The 17689-nt window shown below is 49.1% G+C and overlaps 1 protein-coding gene across 1 annotated transcript in view; it reads left to right on the top strand.

Moving 5' to 3' along the window:
* Positions 1-665: 665 nt before the first annotated feature.
* Positions 666-17689, top strand: part of LOC142805659 (chitinase-3-like protein 1) — a 33667-nt gene continuing 16643 nt past the window's right edge. The window contains exons 1-3 of the mRNA XM_075891204.1: positions 666-772; positions 10558-10785; positions 17564-17689. The exon at positions 17564-17689 is cut by the window's right edge and continues 159 nt beyond it. Coding sequence (XP_075747319.1) covers positions 10563-10785; positions 17564-17689 — 349 coding nt within the window. The 5' untranslated portion in view covers positions 666-772; positions 10558-10562. The remainder of the gene's footprint in view (positions 773-10557; positions 10786-17563) is intronic.

The raw sequence follows: 17689 nt of genomic DNA, 5'->3' as shown, positions 1-17689 counted from the left end.
AATGAACATCCACAAACCAGTCCAACTCGCGATTCAGCTTCAACATATAAAATCGTTCACTAGTCTCACCTACGAATATGTTACGTGTCATCTTCCAACCTTGCTTACTTTTTCCGGTGAATACCAACTTTGCAAAATGTGCTTAGAATATAGTGCTCTGTGAACACCAAATTTGCAAACTGTACCCAGAATATACGTGCCCGTACACGATCCTGCCATTGAAACTTATCGCGGAGGAGCAGCCAGTAGATGTGCTATACCTAAGGAAGAATAAGTGCCCCAGTTCTGCTGATTTCTACAAAGACGACACCCTAGATACGTTTACAACGCTTTTTTTTCAGAGTACTTTAAAGAGGGTACTTAAAAATGTCATGCTTCCAAGAACATTCTATTTCTTCTTTTCTAATGAATCAGGATCATAGAGCGTTGACAAAAAGAGACGTTTACAATACCATAGAATAGATGAGTTGTGCGTGCTCCGAGGCGAGCAAGAGCACTCACTACTCGGTCTTTTCAACAGACCTCGACACAGCTGCCATCGTTGCTGATGTTTCTACAATTGCCTTCTATGAAAACGATTTATTGTTCCATGAGTGCGCCCTTAGTTTTATTGCAGCGTGGGTCTTAAAATACTCTGTTTCTCTTTTATGGCGAAGTTAGATCACGAAGCGAAGTTGCTGTATAGTGACCACAGGCAGAACGTAATTTTTCTATCCAAAGGTGCAGGCCGGTGACCGGTGGAACCTAACTGCAAAACATTTTCGTCACAGAAGTAAGTCCCCCTGAATTCATGAGGATATCTATCTTTGCTTTTATTGAGAGAAAACAAAAAGATTGCTTTTAAGAGGATGGAAATTGTTTATTATGCTTTTGTTTAGGTTATTCCAATAATTAAGTCAAGAGACAAATATTCAAGACAGGCAACGTGCATGTTCTCTAGACTGCTACTTTCAGTGTAAAGAAAATATAATATTGCCACAATTGACGAACTTATTACTAGATGAATAACTCAATTTATTTCTTGAAGATATAAAATTAAGCAGCATTTGATTACAAGTTCTTTATTTTCTTTCTGTATATAAGATTTCATCGTACGTACAACCTAAATAATCAAGCGGTTCAATTTCGGCAAATGTCCTTGCCACGGAGTCACTTTTGCCACAACCGTGATGCACATAACAGTAGAAAATTAGCGTTAATATTGTCATGGGGTCGTGACGTGGTTGAAGGCAGGAGACTGGATGGACAGATTAAACTGTTTAGTTTGGCAAACCTGTGCCCGGTAAACGGAAAGTCGGGTTATAGTAGCACACTTGCACTGATGGCGACGAATGCAGCGTCGGTCGCCGATCAACTGACAAGCGGCGAAGCGTGTCGGCATTTCTACCCTTGCCATCCACTATTCTAGCGTTATAGCTTGCGGCGACGTAGGTTTCCGAATAATCTGTGACGTTCCTGAAGGGGGCGCAATCTTAAGGAAACGATCTACTAAAGCCTCGAAGCTTCTCCAACGTCGTAGGCGCGGTTTGCGCTGAACGTAGTGTAAAGGGGTGATAACAAAACTTGAGGAAAGGAACGTGGCGTTGCCCCCCTCCGAAAAAGGCACCGTACCGATGCTTTAACAAAAGACGAAGGTAAAATAATAGAGACAATAAACAATAAGTGCAGCAACAACAATAAAATACAGTCCTCAGGTTCGTGCACGGAATGGCTTGAGGCGCACGACATGGACGACTTCAGGTCGAGCACGGCGCCGTTGAGAGTTGGTAATGCTGTCGGAAACAACCTCGTATATAGTCGAGTGGGCTGAGACGTAGAACTACTCTGCACGACTTGAAGTACCGTCACAGAAGTTTTTCGCTGAGCCCACGTCGGCGTATCGGCGTCCACACCCAGACACGGTACCCGGGCTGGTGTTCAACGAAGCTTCGTCGAAGATTGTAACGCCGGCTGCCGTTCACCTGCTGATTCTTGATGCTCGGGCGGGCGAGTTGACAAGCTTCTTTCGCGCGCTGAAGGTAGGTGGTGACGTGGAGGTTTTCTTCGTCAGCGACCTCAGGTCCTGATGTAGTGAGTGACGTCGGCGGAAAGTCGTGGCCAGTAGTACTTTTCTTGTATTACTGGGAGCGTACGGGAAACACCGAGGTGTCCAGCCGTTGGGTCGTCGCGTAGGGCCTTGAGTACTTCTGGTCTCACTGCTGAAGGAACCACGAGAAAGGTGGTTGGCTCGATGGGGCGAGAAGTTCCTCTTGTTAGTAGGCCTTTATCAGCGAGCCGAAGACACTTTTATTAGGGGAAACACAGAGGTAAAGCCGACCAGCAGTCAATCGGAGTGAGCGCGAGCAGCAACAACGCTCTTCCTTCTCTTCTTTCACTGGCACTGCTGCCCGTGCCATATATCAATGCAACAAAACGCCCCCCCCCCCCCTCCAGAAAAGGAGCCATCCTGGCGACCTATGGACCAAGTAGGATGGGTGGGTCGTAGTGCGGTTTCAACCGATCGACATGAACAGTCTCGCGACCACGACGGCGTCGGTCTGTCGATAGTTGAACCGGCTCAAGAATATAGTTAACCGGTGATAACTGACGTAGGACTCGGTAGGGGCCTTCGTGCTGGTTGAAGGCGCGAATGCTTGGTGGAGGGGTATCTGAAGTAGCATCGAGAGGTAGCGTCTGTGGTGGCTCTTTGGGGGTGTAGCCGTAGGTTTCATTAATGGTACCTGGATGAGGGACACGCCGGTGACAGTACCACTCAACATAGCCAGGCAGACGACAGTAGAAGCAGATGGGTCTGTTATACGGTGTGGGTCAGGGATTGTTGGGAAGCGTTCAAGGACGGCGGGAAGGAGGAACATGCGAGCCTGCCGGTACACGTGTTGCGTAAAAGGCGTTCGTTTGGTGGGCAGAGTCGACGTCGTTTAACGGCGCATGTGCCGGAGCTTGTGCCGGCCTTCACGCGACGTCAGCGTAAGTCAGGGGAGTGGACACAGGCGGTGGCTGGTACGTGGGCGGGAGTGCCTCGCAGACTTGCTCTTCGATAGTTTGGCGCAGCGACGAGGTCAGCCCGTAGAGTATTGCTGGTAAAGAAGGGCGCAAGAGACAGCTGGCGAACCACTTCCTCCCGGATGAATTGTTGAATTTGCGGTGTCAATAGCGTCTGTGCCGGTGAAATTGCACGAACGGTCAATGGTGACGTGGTGGTCATGTCGAAAGTAGGGCGTCGCGTTGAAATGCACTGTTTTTGCAACGCATCGTAGTTTTGGCAGTGCTGAATAACTTCTGCAACTGTTCGCGGGTCTTTCGCCACCAGCATGTGGAAGGCATCATCTTCGATGCTCTTCATAATATTGCAACGAAGATGCGAATGTGTTTGACCTTGGCTGTTTCGGACATGTCTGGATCGTAGCGACGGCAGAGGCCCACAACGTTCTTGATGTAGGACGTGAAATTCTCTCCATACAGTTGGGTGCGATCTCGCGAGCGCTGTTCTGCGCGAAGCTTTGCACTGTTGGGCGGCCCAACATGTCTGCAAAGGTGGTCTCGAAAGTGGCCTAGTCGGTAAGCTCAGCTTCAGGGTTGTTGAACTAGAGCTCCGCTATTCCTCTCAGGTAAAAGTGGACGCGGCCAAGTTTATCGTTTTCGTCCCACCTATTATTGACGCTTACTCTCTCGTATGAAGAGAGCCAGTCCTCGACGTCCTGCTCATTGGTGCCGCTGATGATGACTGGGTCTCGCTCTCTCGGGACACCGCGACAGCGGGCAGGTGGGGATGTAGGAATGGTCTGCTGTGCAACGTCGGTGGACATTGTTGACGGCGAAAGTAGAGTTCGGTTGCGGAGTTTCAGGATGGTAAATGAATCCAGCACTCTCCACAACTTGTTAGTACACCTTTAGCAGCGAGCCGAAGACACTTTTATTGGGGAAATGCAGAGGTAAAGCCGACCAGCCGTCAAGCGGAGTGAGCGCGAGCAGCAACAACACTCTTCCTTCTCTTCTTTCACTGGTGCTCCTGCCTGTGCCATATATCAATGCTACACTCTTTAAGAGAACTCCGTTCCGCAAGAAGAACGACTCCAGTCCTCTCTTGAAAACATTCGGAACAACCGTGCTGCTACCCTCGAGGCTTCTGAATTCCGGGTAAGATTGCTGTTGCTCGGCGAAGGCGTCGGCAGTTAATGTTCCTAAGAAGCTGTCCCCATTCAGGCCGTCGGGCAGTGGTTGTTCGACGGGGGTAGGCACGAGACAAGCAGTCGGTGTGAGAGTGTGTTTTCTCCAGACTTGTAAACGACGGTCACGTCGAATTATTGAAGTCTGAGGCTTAATGGTGCGAGGCGACCAGAAGGGTCTTTCAAGTTAGCTAGCCAACACAAGGCGTGGTGGTACACTTTGAAAGGTCTGCTGTAGTGGTAGGGGTGATGCCCAGATAAGGGCAAAACACTCCTTTTCTGTTGTGAAACAGTTGGCCTCGGCCTTGGATAGCAACAGGCTAGCATAACTAATAACCTTTTCTACGCCGCCAGTCCTTCGCACAAGGATGGCGCCAAGTCCTACGCTGCTTGCGCCGGTGTGTACTTCTGTTTTGGTGTATTTGTCGAAAAATGCGCAAGTATCGGTGGTGTTTGGAGGCGTCGCTCAAGTGCCTGAAATGTTTTCTCTTGTGCCGCTTCTTACCTGAATTCGACGTTGCTTTTCGCGAAGTGAGTTAGCGGCTCAGCGATCTGTGAAAAATGTTTGACGAAACGGCTGTAACTGGCGCACAATCCGAAGAATCGGCGTACAGCATTCTTGTCAGTGGGCTGCGGGAAATCAGTGATGCGGATGTTTTCGCGGGTCGGGACGGACTTTAGACTTGCTTATCACGTGTCCGAGAAACAGCAGCTCCTTGTACGTGAAGCGGAATTTTTCTGGCTTCAGGGTTAGTCCAGAGGTCTTGATAGCTCTAGGTACCGCTTCGAGGCGCTGGAGATGCTCGTCAAAGCTGGACAAAAACACGACGACGTCCTCCAAGTACACGAGGCAAGTCAGTCATTTCAATACGGCCAGCACGGTGTCCATAACGCACCGAAACGTTGCAGGCCCCGAGAAAAGACCAAATGGCATGACCTTATTCTCGAAGAGGCCGTCTGGTGTCATAAAGGCCGTATTCTGTCGATCTTTCGTCAACCTCAATTCGCCAATAACCCGTTTTGACGTCCCTCGAAGAAAAGTACTTCACGTTGTGGAGACGGTACAGTGCGTCCTCTATACGTGGGAGAGGGTATACGTCCTTCTTTGTGATTTTGTTCAGCTGGTGGTAATCGACGCAAAAACGTAGGGTCCCGGCCTTCTTTTTCACTAATACCACGGGTGACGCCCATGAACTCTTGGACGGCTGAATGATGTCGTCGCGTAGCATTTCGTCGACTTCTTTTTTTCCCGGCGTCATGTTCACACGGCGAGACTTCGTACGGGCTCTGTCGAACTGGTCGGGCACTTTCTTCAGTTAGGATGCGATGCTTCATGACTGGGGTTTGTCGAATTTGCGATGATGACGAGAAGCAGTCCTTGAATTGCAAGAGCAGGCACTTGAGCTGATCTTGCTTGCACTTCGAAAGGCTCGGGTTGACATCGAAATCTGGTTAGGCACCTCGATTCGTCGAAGCAGCATAAGCAGCATCGAGGAGAGTGAATGAATTGATGGCCTTTACGAATTCGTCGATGTGGGCGACCGCCGTACCACGGTTGAGGTGCCTATATTCGTGACTGAAGTTTTCAGCACCAGCTTTGCTTTGCCGTCACGCAGCTCAACCATGCCTCTTGCAGCACAAATCTGACAGTTCAGTTTCTGATCGCCCTTGACGACGCCTTCAAAGTTTTTGGCTTTTTCGGTGCCAGCGGAAACGACGACGCTGGAGAAAGGCGGTACGATGACCTGCTCTTCTAGCACATGCAATGCATGATTTCTTGGCGTTGTAGGGGTCGGCAGTATGTTTTCTTAGGTTAGTGTGATTGACTCAGACCTCAGGTTGATGATAGCGCAATGTTGACTTAGAAAGTCCGTTCCAAGTATCACATCCCTGGAGCAATTTTGTAAGATTACAAAACTCGCAGGATAAGTACGGTTATTGATGGTGATTCTCGCTGTGCAGACTCCAGTTGGCGTTAGTAAGTGACCTTTAGAAGTCCGGATTTTGGAGCCTTGCCATGCAGTCCTCACTTTTTTTCAACTTTGTCGCGAAAGACCCACTGACGACGGAATAGTCAGCTCCAGTATTCACGATAGCAGTCCCGAGGTGGCCGTCGAATATTACGTTGAGCTCGCTGGTTCGTCGTCATGTGGTGCGATTGAGTCGTGGCGTCGGTTCACGGCTACCTCTATTTGCTACGCTGCTTCCACACTGCATCGTGATGTCTTCTGCAGGCTGCGAAGGTTCGACGACAAGACCTTTTTGTCCTGCGGCGGGTGCTTTTGATTTCGTGGCGGCATCATCGTCGGTGGCGACGGGGGATCTTCGGTAGTTCGTCGTACAGCAACCACACCTCCATCGCTTGCTGCCCTTAGTTTTCCGAGTAAGGGCTTGGAGATCGGCCCCGAACAGGGCCAAAGTACTGCCCGCGGTGCGGTGAGGCGTAGCGGCCTGGCGACGGCGAACGATAAGGTCGTCGGGGTGTCGGCTGCGCTCCCGCGAGGTAGTCGGCGATGCCATGCAATCGGTCACCCTGTTGTGGGCACGGCACGTTGATGTCGAATGCTCGTAGACCCATCTGTTGGTACTGGCAACGGCGGTAGGTGTGCCCAGCCTCGGCGCAGTGGTAGCAGAGCGGGCGGTTGTCAGGTGCACGCCAAACGTCGGTTTTCATCGGTGCGCTGCGCTAGCCCTCTGGTGAACGGTAGGACGTCGGTGGTGGTGGTGGTGGTGGTGGCATTTAACGATGGAAGTGCGACGAGGCGGTGTTTTGGCGTAGGCGTGGAGAATGGGCTTGACGGCGGGCTGCAGCAGCATAGCTCATGATTTGCAGCTGCGGCTCTGAAGGCCGAGGAACGCCCAATTATTGCTAAATCTCCTGGTGTACGACGTCTTGATGGAGTCCACTGAATGCTGGGAGGGCGACACCAATTAACAGAGCTCTTCCCGTACGATGGCTGGGATAGTCTCGTCGTTCAGGTCTCTGGTTTGAAATGACTAAACCTCCCTGTTGGTCATCGTCGGAAGGTGGCGATTGTACTACCTCGTACGCATTCCCAAAGCCTTTTCAATCGTCGTGGCCTCCGAAACAAATTTTGAGACCGTCTTGGAGGGTTGCGCATAAGGCCGGCGAAAATTTTCTGCTTAACTCTCCGCATCAGGAAGCGAAGCTTCTTCTCCTCGGACATGGTGGGATCAGCATGACGAAACAGGAGCGTTATTTCCTCGGTGTACATTTAGATGTTCTCGTTGGGAAGCTGTACACGGGTCTCCAGTAAGGATTCGGCCCTTTCGTTTCGAATGACGCTAGTGAAAGTGTCAAGGAATTGCGGCACGAAAAATTTCCCAGGTCGAAGATTGGCGTTTCGGTTCTCGAGCCATGTCCGAGCTGAATATTGTAAAGCGAAATAAACGTGCCGCAACTTGTCACTGTCGGTCCAGTCGTTGAACAGGGCGACTCGGTCGAACCTTTCAAGCCAACTTTCCGTGTCTTCGAGTGGCAAACAACGGAAAGTTGGCGGCTCCTTCGAAGGAGCCGCCAACTTTTCTTAAGAACACTCGGGGAAAATATATTCATCTGAAAGAATTAGCGCTATACTGATTTCATAGGTTTGAAATAGAAAAGTGTGATTGAATTTTATAGTTCTTGAAAATATTTAAAATTTGAAATTTGTGAAAGGGTTGGTTTCTGATAATGATCGTGCCATATAACCATTTTGCATTGTATAAAATACTTGAGTTACTTCTAAGGAATTAGTCATGTCGTCACGCATCACGCTAATATTTTTATTTGTCTGAATTATACTAGTCCGAACAACTGAGTTTGCATCTAGTTGGAGAGAGTTGGGAACATTATCATCGGAAGTTTGATAGTTAACTCATAATATGGCATGTAGAATTCAGAAGTTTGATTTTGTTTTTTCCTTATTTCATGAGCCAAGTTTCAAGTAATGAAAAGATTCGTTTTGTTTAGAAAAAAACTCTTTTGAGATCCAATGATTACGAAGCATTTCATTGTGTGCTAACACGCATAAGAATACATTAAATAATGTCATTATACGAACTTACATTTTATTGCTGCAGAAACGCTTACGTAACTTTGCACAGAAGAAGAAAAATTATCAGCCTAAGCAACTTTGTGCAGCTTTTTATATGCATTTACCTTGCTTATTTGCAAACTACGTTTCCATTCAACGTATCGACGATTTAGTGCCGCAAGCGATGAAAGCAAGTGACAGCGTTTTTGAAATGTCCACTTCAGTCATGAAATGATTGGACAAATGACGTACGAGTATGAAAAAAAAAAACCGAAAAAGAAGTGTAAATATTGTTTGAGAGCTACAGTTCTGTTGCACGTTGCGAACCGCTCAACATCTCTGGTACTTGAAAAAGGCCAGTTTCTGTTTTCGCTACGCCTCCTAATATTCGTGACGCAAGGCGTTTTGTATAACAGCAGCTGTAAATGCTGAACAATAGTGACCTTGTTTGTAGAGAAGCAAAAGAAAGTGCCTTGGTTTTATTTTCCTTCTTTTCTCTCACGAGGAATAAATTCATGAATAATTTACAGCAGAAACGGCGAATGATGGTTGTCAGTAAATAAAAAAAAAGCTCATAGGAAAAGCGAGACTCGTCAGCTCGAATCATCGCCGAGTTGTCCTGTTCGAAATAGTAGCAACACACTGATGACGCTTGACCCAATAACGCCACATTTACCAACACTTAAGTAAGTATTGAAGACATAAGAATTGAGGGTCCACCTCAGTGTTCATGATTTCATGATTTCGGCAGTTGAAACCCCTGATATTGCATCAGCACGCAGTGGTGCGCGCAAGAGCATCAAGCCAACCAGAGCAAAAAAAAAAAAAAAAGGACTCGAGCGCAGCATAAAGGCTCTAACGAGGCTGACGGGCACACCTGATTTTTGTGATCCTCAAAAGAAAACAAGTCCTAGCTCAAATCACGACAGGCGTTTCAAGCCTTTACTGTAGTCCGCGGTTTTTTTTTATTTACATCAAGATTTAATCAGACGTTCTAGTCAAGTGTTCGTCTCGTTAAAGCTGTTTCATTCCACCCGACAAGACACACGCTTGTGACGTAGACGTAAAAGTAGGATGTTTCGCTAGAAGAGTTGTTTAAAATGCGCTATCATCCTTTCCAGAATGCCCCAATTTTTATGTGCAATTAAAAAAAAAAGCTGAATGATTAACACGCTGTACTCGAAGAAGCGCATTGTTTTAGCGGTGTGGGTTCAAACATCCGTCGTTTTTTATCACTTTAGCCTTGGTGATCACTTTATTGTCAACAGCGTTAAATCTCCTGGTTCTCACGGCCCATCTGCCTTCGAGTTTTCATATTAATTCGTTATGAAGGATTATTGTATAAACTTGAGCATTAATGGCTCCATGCATTATTCTGAATGTATGGGTATGACACCCATTTCAATTTCTGCGTGTTTCCGCGTCAGTAGTAGTCAATATAGAGTCTGCGCAGCGCGTCATTTATTCACGGTGCTCTACTCATTCCTAACCATCGAATTTTGTGTTAGTAGCATTCGTAATGACTCTTACCAGTCCTCACCTTACTACTGGTTCACACTGCATCGTAGGTGCCTTAGACAAAGACGCCTGCCTGACGGTACGGTTGGCACCGATACTTTAGTGCACCGCTCTGAGGACGTTGCCAGATTTTTTCTTCTGTAATATGGGGGATATAGAAGGGGGCTCAATTAACCATTGTGTCTTCGTACGTGTGATTTCATGTGCACGTCACTTCATAAACACACGCAGCCCCGCCGCGGTGGTCTAGAGGCTAAGGTACTAGGCTACTGACCCCAAGGTTGCGGGATCGAATCCCGGCTGCGGTGGCTGCATTTCCGATGGAGGCGAAAATGTTATAGGCTTGTGTGTTCCAATTTGGGTGCATGTTAAAGAACCCCAGATGGTCGAAATTTCCGGAGCCCTCCACTACGGCGTCTCTCATAATCATATAGTGGTTTTGAGACGTTCAACCCCACATATGAATTAATCATAAACACATGCAAAAGTGAATGATTTCAAGGGGAGGTGCGCCTAAATCTACCTCCTATTTCCCTCTCCCCTGGCAGCACTAATTCAACACTCGTTACCCCGTCACTTGCTTTTTCATGTCAGTCAGTTGCTTTTTCATGATAACAAACTTGACTGCGCTTCACTTACAACCGTAAGACTATACGTCCCTCTAGATTTAAAGTTGAGCTTGAACAAATCAATCACGAAATAGTAACTGTCTGATAAACTGTTTACACTTAGCCACCGCCTAGCACGCCGGTGCCCTCTAACCCATTCATTTTTCGCAACAGCGGGTTGCCTAAAGTACTGCGCATTAACGTTCGACTATCGTACTTTCGGTGCAGCCAATATGAAACTTGGGCATTTTTCGTGGCTGTTCGTCGTCGTAGTGCTGAGCGCGAGTACGCACGATGCGATGGCGTCGTTTGCGAGACGAAAAATTGGTGACGTCAAGGGCGGCGGCCATGAAGGAGGACCTTACAGACACCTGCCCAAGCCCAACCGCGACTACCCTGATGAGAAGTATAAAGGGAGTGGTCCAGGTTCAGGCAGCTACGGTGGACACGGTGGAGGTAAGAATGAGTGATCTCCTGACAATGCGGTCTAGTTAAATTAAAATAGGTATCAAACAACCATATGCTAATGAACGCTAAAAGCAGGTAACATTAAAGAAAATACTAAACAGAAGAGCTCATGTCTTGATGCGCTCCCTTCATGCCATCAAATGAATCCAATGGGCAACTAAGCAAAATAAAGCATACGCAACAATATTTGTAGTATTGTAATAGTACTGTAGTAATTATTACGTGAATTAAAATATAGTAGAGTCGATGGAAGAAACATACTCTTCTATTAATGGGTTCGGAACCAACAGCCTTGAAACTATGGGTCTGATTCTCTACCGATTGATCGACATGAGGAGGCACTACTTCGTCCCATTTGGCTGCAACAACTTTATTGGTAGTCCAGCAGAGCTTTCGCCGAGCGCGCCTTAGGTTTCTCACGTGGACACGTCGAGGCCTTGCCTCACCGTCGCCTCTTCATTGAGTATTTCTGTACAGCCGCAGCCACATCTGCATACAGCACGCAAGAGCCAACTTTTGCCGTGGGGGCGAAACCTTGAGGCATTATTGGGCTTTGACGTGGTCAGCCAGACAACTAGGCCGCACATGTTCCTGACACACCACTTCATAGTCCGAAACTGCCTCAAGGTTCTGCCGCGCAGAGCAATAAGCGGCTGCTCGAGGGACAGACGTGGCAGTGGCTGTATGCGTTATCCCCGAGAGAGTTTGCCACTGGACGAGTCACTGCCACCACTCCCAGACAAAACGCGGACAAGGTGCTTGTTTTATCTTTTTCAATTATTATCAATTTACTACGTGGTCGCTACGCTCAATTTCAAAAACAACCATTATTGTTCCCTATGACTAACTTGGCATAATTCTCCATGCGATTCACTTGAGTGAGTCTTACAAACGAAGTAAGACATTGAAGATAATTGGCTGTTTTTTATCACTTTGTGCGATCACATTTGTGGAATCAATAGTATATTTACTACTCGATGTAACAGTACTACTCGATGAGTGGTGTACGTATAGTGATGCGGCCTTCACGAAGTTGTAGCTGGTATTCTCTTTTTTTTCTTTTTAGAAGCGTGTCAATCAAAGATGCCATGGGTAGAACAAAATTTCTGAGGTCATGTTGAAATGCCGCTCGCATTAAAAAAAATTAAGTATATGTGACTTTCTGCGAATGTCATAGGATTATTTCTTTTTTTTGTAAGTTTCGGTATATATATTTCAAACGTTTACGAGCATTTTCTGTCGTATTCTCTAGCATATGAGACTTGATATATTCAGTTCATGGTGCTCTACGCACCATCAACTTCCCACGGGGCTCAGATTGCAATGCTTTTAGTTTTAAAAAAGAGCTTTCGAGACAATGGTTCATAACTATCATAAAGGTGAAAAGAGAAATACATTTTTTGGTACCTTCTATACATGTAAGTAGACGGGATGTGAGGGTAACTATTACTGCTATTTAGCAAAAACAAACAAACAAACAAACAAACAATCATAATTTTTTAAAATAAAAATCCACGATGCGAGTGTGTATAGAACCCACATCTTGTGCATGTCTAAAGGGTTTATGACAAAGCCGTGTCAGTGTTTAACAGATCAGTCAGTTTTCAAAAAAGGAAACTATTACACATGTGTTATATACAACGTGAGACAACGTGTTCATACAATTATTATGGCGTGACAGATTCACATAATCGCACTAGGCGTCAAAACATGTTAATTGTACAACAAGTTGGAGGTTTATGAACGGGTCGGTGGCCCACCCATTGCAACAAATGCACGTATAAATAATCATAATAAATAAGAACAACCTGAAGAACGTGTGCAGCTGCGAACTGCTTGTGTTGCTTTCCGACCTCGAAGATGGTACTTCGTCATTTCGCAAAACAAATGATTATGACAAAGTGGGTACTTCACAACTATACCTGTTCTAGGCACCCTGGGGTAGTTTAAAACGGCTCATTTTGTGCGTGCGGTTTTCTTGCGGCTTGGTTAAGGGTACACAGCGAAGCAAAAGTATACATGCTAGTGATTGCTAGGGCGATGCTAGCAATCATGATTGCTAGCAATGAGTGCTAGGGCGATGCTAGGGCGATGTGCCCGGGTTCTGATCTGACCCTTTAAGGCGAAGTTTAGACGCCCTTGAAGTACTTCTTTGACAACTGTGCAAATACGTAACGCATAATTTATAGCAAAAATACCTTAAACCTATTTTGCCTAACTATAACCTCTGTCATAATCATGCCATTTCGAAAGCCCAAGCTCACTTGCGGCTGCTCAGTACTGATCCCTTTCTACGTCATACCGAGAGCCTATGGCACTCGCCGCAAAAATATGATAGACATTTAGCACTAATTAATTGTTTGTATGCATTCTCCAAGATAACTTTGTGTATTTACGATGTGGGAATTGAGGCTGGCCCGCTGCCTTTGCGCGGGCTTTCCCGCCTTTCTGCCATTCTCATGTCCCGACATGTCTGCCCTCCTTTGCTGTCTGCCGCGCTGGGAAGGGCGGAGTGACGTTTAACTCCCTCACCCGGTAGCGGATGTTGACTGTGGCGCCGCGCGGGTAGCCTCCCGAGAGGTTTTCGCGCGCTGCGTCGGGAGCAGTGAGTACAGTCCGGGACTTCAAACGGTGAGCCACGCATTCTTTTCCGTCCGTCGAGTCCCGTCGCTCGGGGCTCGTCGGACTTCGCTGACGGCGCCTCGCGCCCGATGCGAACGCTCACCTTTTGTTGCCCCGCTGCGTACTCACGGCCGAAGGGCAGTACGGTGTCCTAGTGCGTGGCCTAGCTACGCCGACCCGTCTCCCTTCGAAGCCAACGCGAGCGCCTTTGCCCTCGCTCGAGCAACCGGGCCCCTTTGTCCCGGTGTCTCCGTGGATTACCTTTACCGCGGAGACGTGCTCGTGGCACCCTGTGTAGTACTTTGTCAATGACCCCCCAGCACCTCCAGTGTCCGCGTCGATGGAGGGCAGCCATGACGCACTCTTCGCGGCTCGCACTGAAGCGTCACGCACTTACACACGCACACACACCGCCGACGGCTGCGCGAGCGTAGGCGCAAAGCGTCCTTCGTCTCTCTCCCTCCCGGCAAGCACCGACACACAAGGTCACACACAGCTCCCTTCGCGGTAGACGAAACGAACACGGAAAAAAAAGTAAAAACAGAGCAAAACGACACTCAACATCTGACAAAAAACATAAAATACAAATATCACTTAATATTAGACAAAAGAAACAAAATACACATGAACACTTCAAAAAAAAAAAGAAACACTGGCAGCAGACAGAGCGGGGTCAACTTCTTTACGAGAAAAGGCCGTAAAGAAGCTAACGTATACTGAGGCTAGACAGTAAACTGAGGGCCTTCGGTTGCGGAGAAGTCCGCCGTCCGGCGCGAAATCACAAAGGTGACCGCTTCCTCAGATTATACCGGTGCGGGGTCCGAATGCGGTCCGCCGCTCCGGGTGTGCCCGTTGCTTGCGCGAAGTGCCGCAGGGCACTGGCGCAAGCTCGTCAGACCATGACAAAGGGCTTCAGGTCTGCGATGTGGGCACGGCTGTTTTACCAAAGGGGATCTTTCAGCTAGTGCGCGCCACGGACGCTCACTGACAATCGGTTCATCAGACCGGGTGGTTTGCCACCCCTTGGCTCAACCGTTTGTCAGACGTGGCAGGCACGGAATAGCGATAAAAGCCACGCTTCGTGCCGGGCCAGGTCACAACATTGCTCAGTTTGCAAAAACTTTCGAGCCACTCAGGTGACCGGCCATGGATTCGTCGTGAGAGGATCGCAACAGTGCGGCTCTCAGACTTTTGGGCATAACCACCTTAAACGGGTCTATGGACTCGTCGTCAGTGGCTATATATTTCAGCAGGAGCCCGTCATGGTCCAGCAAAATGAATCCGCCGGGGACTCAGCGACACACGCTGTTTCAGCCCCCTAATCGCGCCCGCCGCAGAACAAGCAGCGTAACGGCGCTCCGCGCCTCGTCAAGACAGTTTAACGGCGCCCGCCGCAAAGCAAGCAGCGTATACGGCGCTCCGTCCCTCCGAGACTCGAAACGGATCACTCTGCTGAGCCTTCAGTAGCTCTTCGCTGCCGAAAGCAATTCCCATTCTCCCAAATGGGGGAGTCTGGTATCGCGCCCACTCAGGACCGCAGCAACCGCCGCGTGAGTCGGCGTTACGGGTTCGCTCTCGGCCTCGTGGCCTTCGGAAAGCTCCCCCGCTCGGCCGCTTCGCGGTGCGCCGCTTACCTGGTTAGCAGCCAAGGTTTGTCCGCATGGGGACTCACCCTTCTCGCCGAATGGCGGCGAAGCTGCTGTTTCGCCCCCGACGCTTGCATGTGCTAAGGCACCGCGAGCGGCCGTCGCACCGAAATCCAGGTTCTCGGCAGACAACAAGGGGCACGAGATAGCGCGTCAGCTACCACGTAGCGGTGTATTCACCACAAAAAGGGGTGACGACACAGGCGAGCGCCGAAGCGCGCCCGTCGATAGAGGCGGTGGCCTCTTGCTGCAACGCGGCATGCCACGAAGCAGACAACGTTCGGGTATGGCAAGAGGCCCATTCCGAAGCGACGCGCCATCTCCAAAGGGAGCGGCTAGGCGCCTCGTGTCGTCACCGCAATAGGGGGTGCCGACACGGACGGGTGTCGGAGGCGCTTGTGCGTAACGTTCGGGTAGGGCAAGAGGCCCATTCCGAAGCGACGCGCCATCTCCAAAGGGAGCGGCTAGGCGCCTCGTGTCGCCACCGCAACAGGGGGTGCCGACACGGACGGGTGCAGAATGGTTCCCGTCCACAGAGGCAATGGCCTCCGTGTGCAACGCGGCATCCGCTAAAAGGGACAGCGGACAAAAGTCCCGCGAAGCAGCCATGTTGCGACGAGCCCGAATCGCGCAGGCGAACTGACTCGCTAAGAGCAATCAAAAGCTAGAGCTTTTGATACCGCGTTGGGCGCCAGTGTGGTGTACACGTATCCCGAAGGAGTACGGCCACCAGCGTGGGTCCGGTCTTAGCGAGCCGCAGGGCACGCGTTAACCGTCGCCGTGGCGGGAAACACGATACTGCTCAAGTCGCAACACTTTATTGTGGCAACACCAAACGCAGTACAGCCCGTTGCAAATAGGCGCGGCGGGAAAGCAAGTAGGCTTATCCACGCCACGGGCACAAAGTACTACACAGGGGTGCCACGAGCACGTCTCCGCGGTAAAGCCGATCCACGGAGACACCGGAGCAAAGGCCCGGTTGCTCGAGCGAGGGCAAAGGCGCTCGCGTTGGCTTCGAAGGGAGACGGGTCGGCGTAGCGAGGCCACGCACTAGGACACCGTACCGCCCTTCGGCCGTGCGTACGCAGCGGGGCAACAGCGGGTGAGCGTTCGCCTTGGGCGCCAGGCGCCGTCAGCGAAGTCCGACGAGCCCCGACTGACGGGAGTCGACGGACGAAAAGATAGCGTGGCTCACCGTTTGCTGTCCCGGAGAGTATCTGACCGCTCCCGACGCAGCGCGCGAAAACCTCCTAGGGGTCCCCGCGTGCGGCGCCACAGTCAACATCCGCTACCGGGTGAGGGAGTTATACGTCACTCCGCCCTTCCCAGCGCGGCAGACAGCAAGGAGGGCAGACATGTCGGGACATGAGAACGGCAGAAAAGGCGGGAAAGCCCGCTTAAAGGCAGCGGGCCAGCCTCAATTCCCACAACGTCAAAGAGATAAGTGAATGCCATTACTGCGTATGACATTTTTATCAGGCGCGAGTCACCTCCACATGTAATTGCCAGTAATTTCGAGTAAAGAGTTTTTTTATTAAAACAATATGAAACCACCTCTGGCTTACAGCTGAGAAAGTAAGAAAGGAAGGACAAAGACTCTTTGGTCATTGAAAATATACCTTGAGAAGCCAGAGAAACTCAGAATGGCAAAACCTCCATGCCAGCGCGAGTTCCAGGTTGTTCGCCCATCATTCATTAATGATGCGACGTTGAGTCAACAGGTGTGGCTGCCAATGATGACAAGTCACTCTTTAGGTTTCCTTTTGCTTTTCTCATTAGTTCCAGGAGATCATAAAAACACAGTTATTTCAATTCTACATATATCGGCTTCCTGGTGATCAGTTCGCAGTTACCTTGATCATGCCTCATATGCGGCGGTAACCCAATATTTAAAAAAGCCGAAAAATTGCGGAGTTCAAATAAAATATAAAATGATAAAACCAAATTTTCTGCACTTCCCAAGAACGGGTGTTTGGCCTTGGTACAAGCACACGGCAAGGAATATATTCTTACGTGTGGTTTGTGCGTCAACGGTTCTGTACGTTTTGTACACTTGGTTGTTATACCTTGATTGAAAACCTCCTTAAAATATAAGAAAATAAAAATATTGCCAAACAAACTGTGAAGTGTCAATCAGCTCCTATCTTAATGGCACAATTGCATACTATTGTTCGCTGCCAGTTCACATATGTTAATATAATTTCAGCGTCCCCAGAACCTGGATTTTAGGCTTTCAATCCTACGTTGTCTTTGCCATAAGTCGTCCGCCTTCCCTAGTGATACCTACCGCATCTAGGTTCCTTAGATAACGAACAGTTTTCCTGAAAGCAGAATTTCAGCATAGTTGCTAGTTTTAAAAGCGGGCCTCATAGAACTCGCCATAGCACTGCTTACAGTAACGGCTGCACAAGGAGCACGTACAACTTGTTCCTCGTTCGATCGCTCGCCACCTACAAAACCCCATCGCCTCCATTTCTCTATCTTATCCATTGTTTCAGTTGGAGGCGCTGGAGTGCCGTGGTACATGGAAGACAACGACAGCAAAGAAGATCGCGAGTTCCAGATAGATCGAGAAGAGCGCGAAGATGATCGCATCAGTGTGAAGCAGGCGCCCCTGGTGTGCT

Source organism: Rhipicephalus microplus, chromosome 1, assembly GCF_043290135.1.
Source record: "Rhipicephalus microplus isolate Deutch F79 chromosome 1, USDA_Rmic, whole genome shotgun sequence".
Lineage (NCBI taxonomy): Eukaryota > Metazoa > Arthropoda > Arachnida > Ixodida > Ixodidae > Rhipicephalus > Rhipicephalus microplus.
The sequence above is the reverse complement of the archived record's forward strand: the minus strand, read 5'-3'. Positions and strand labels throughout refer to the sequence as shown.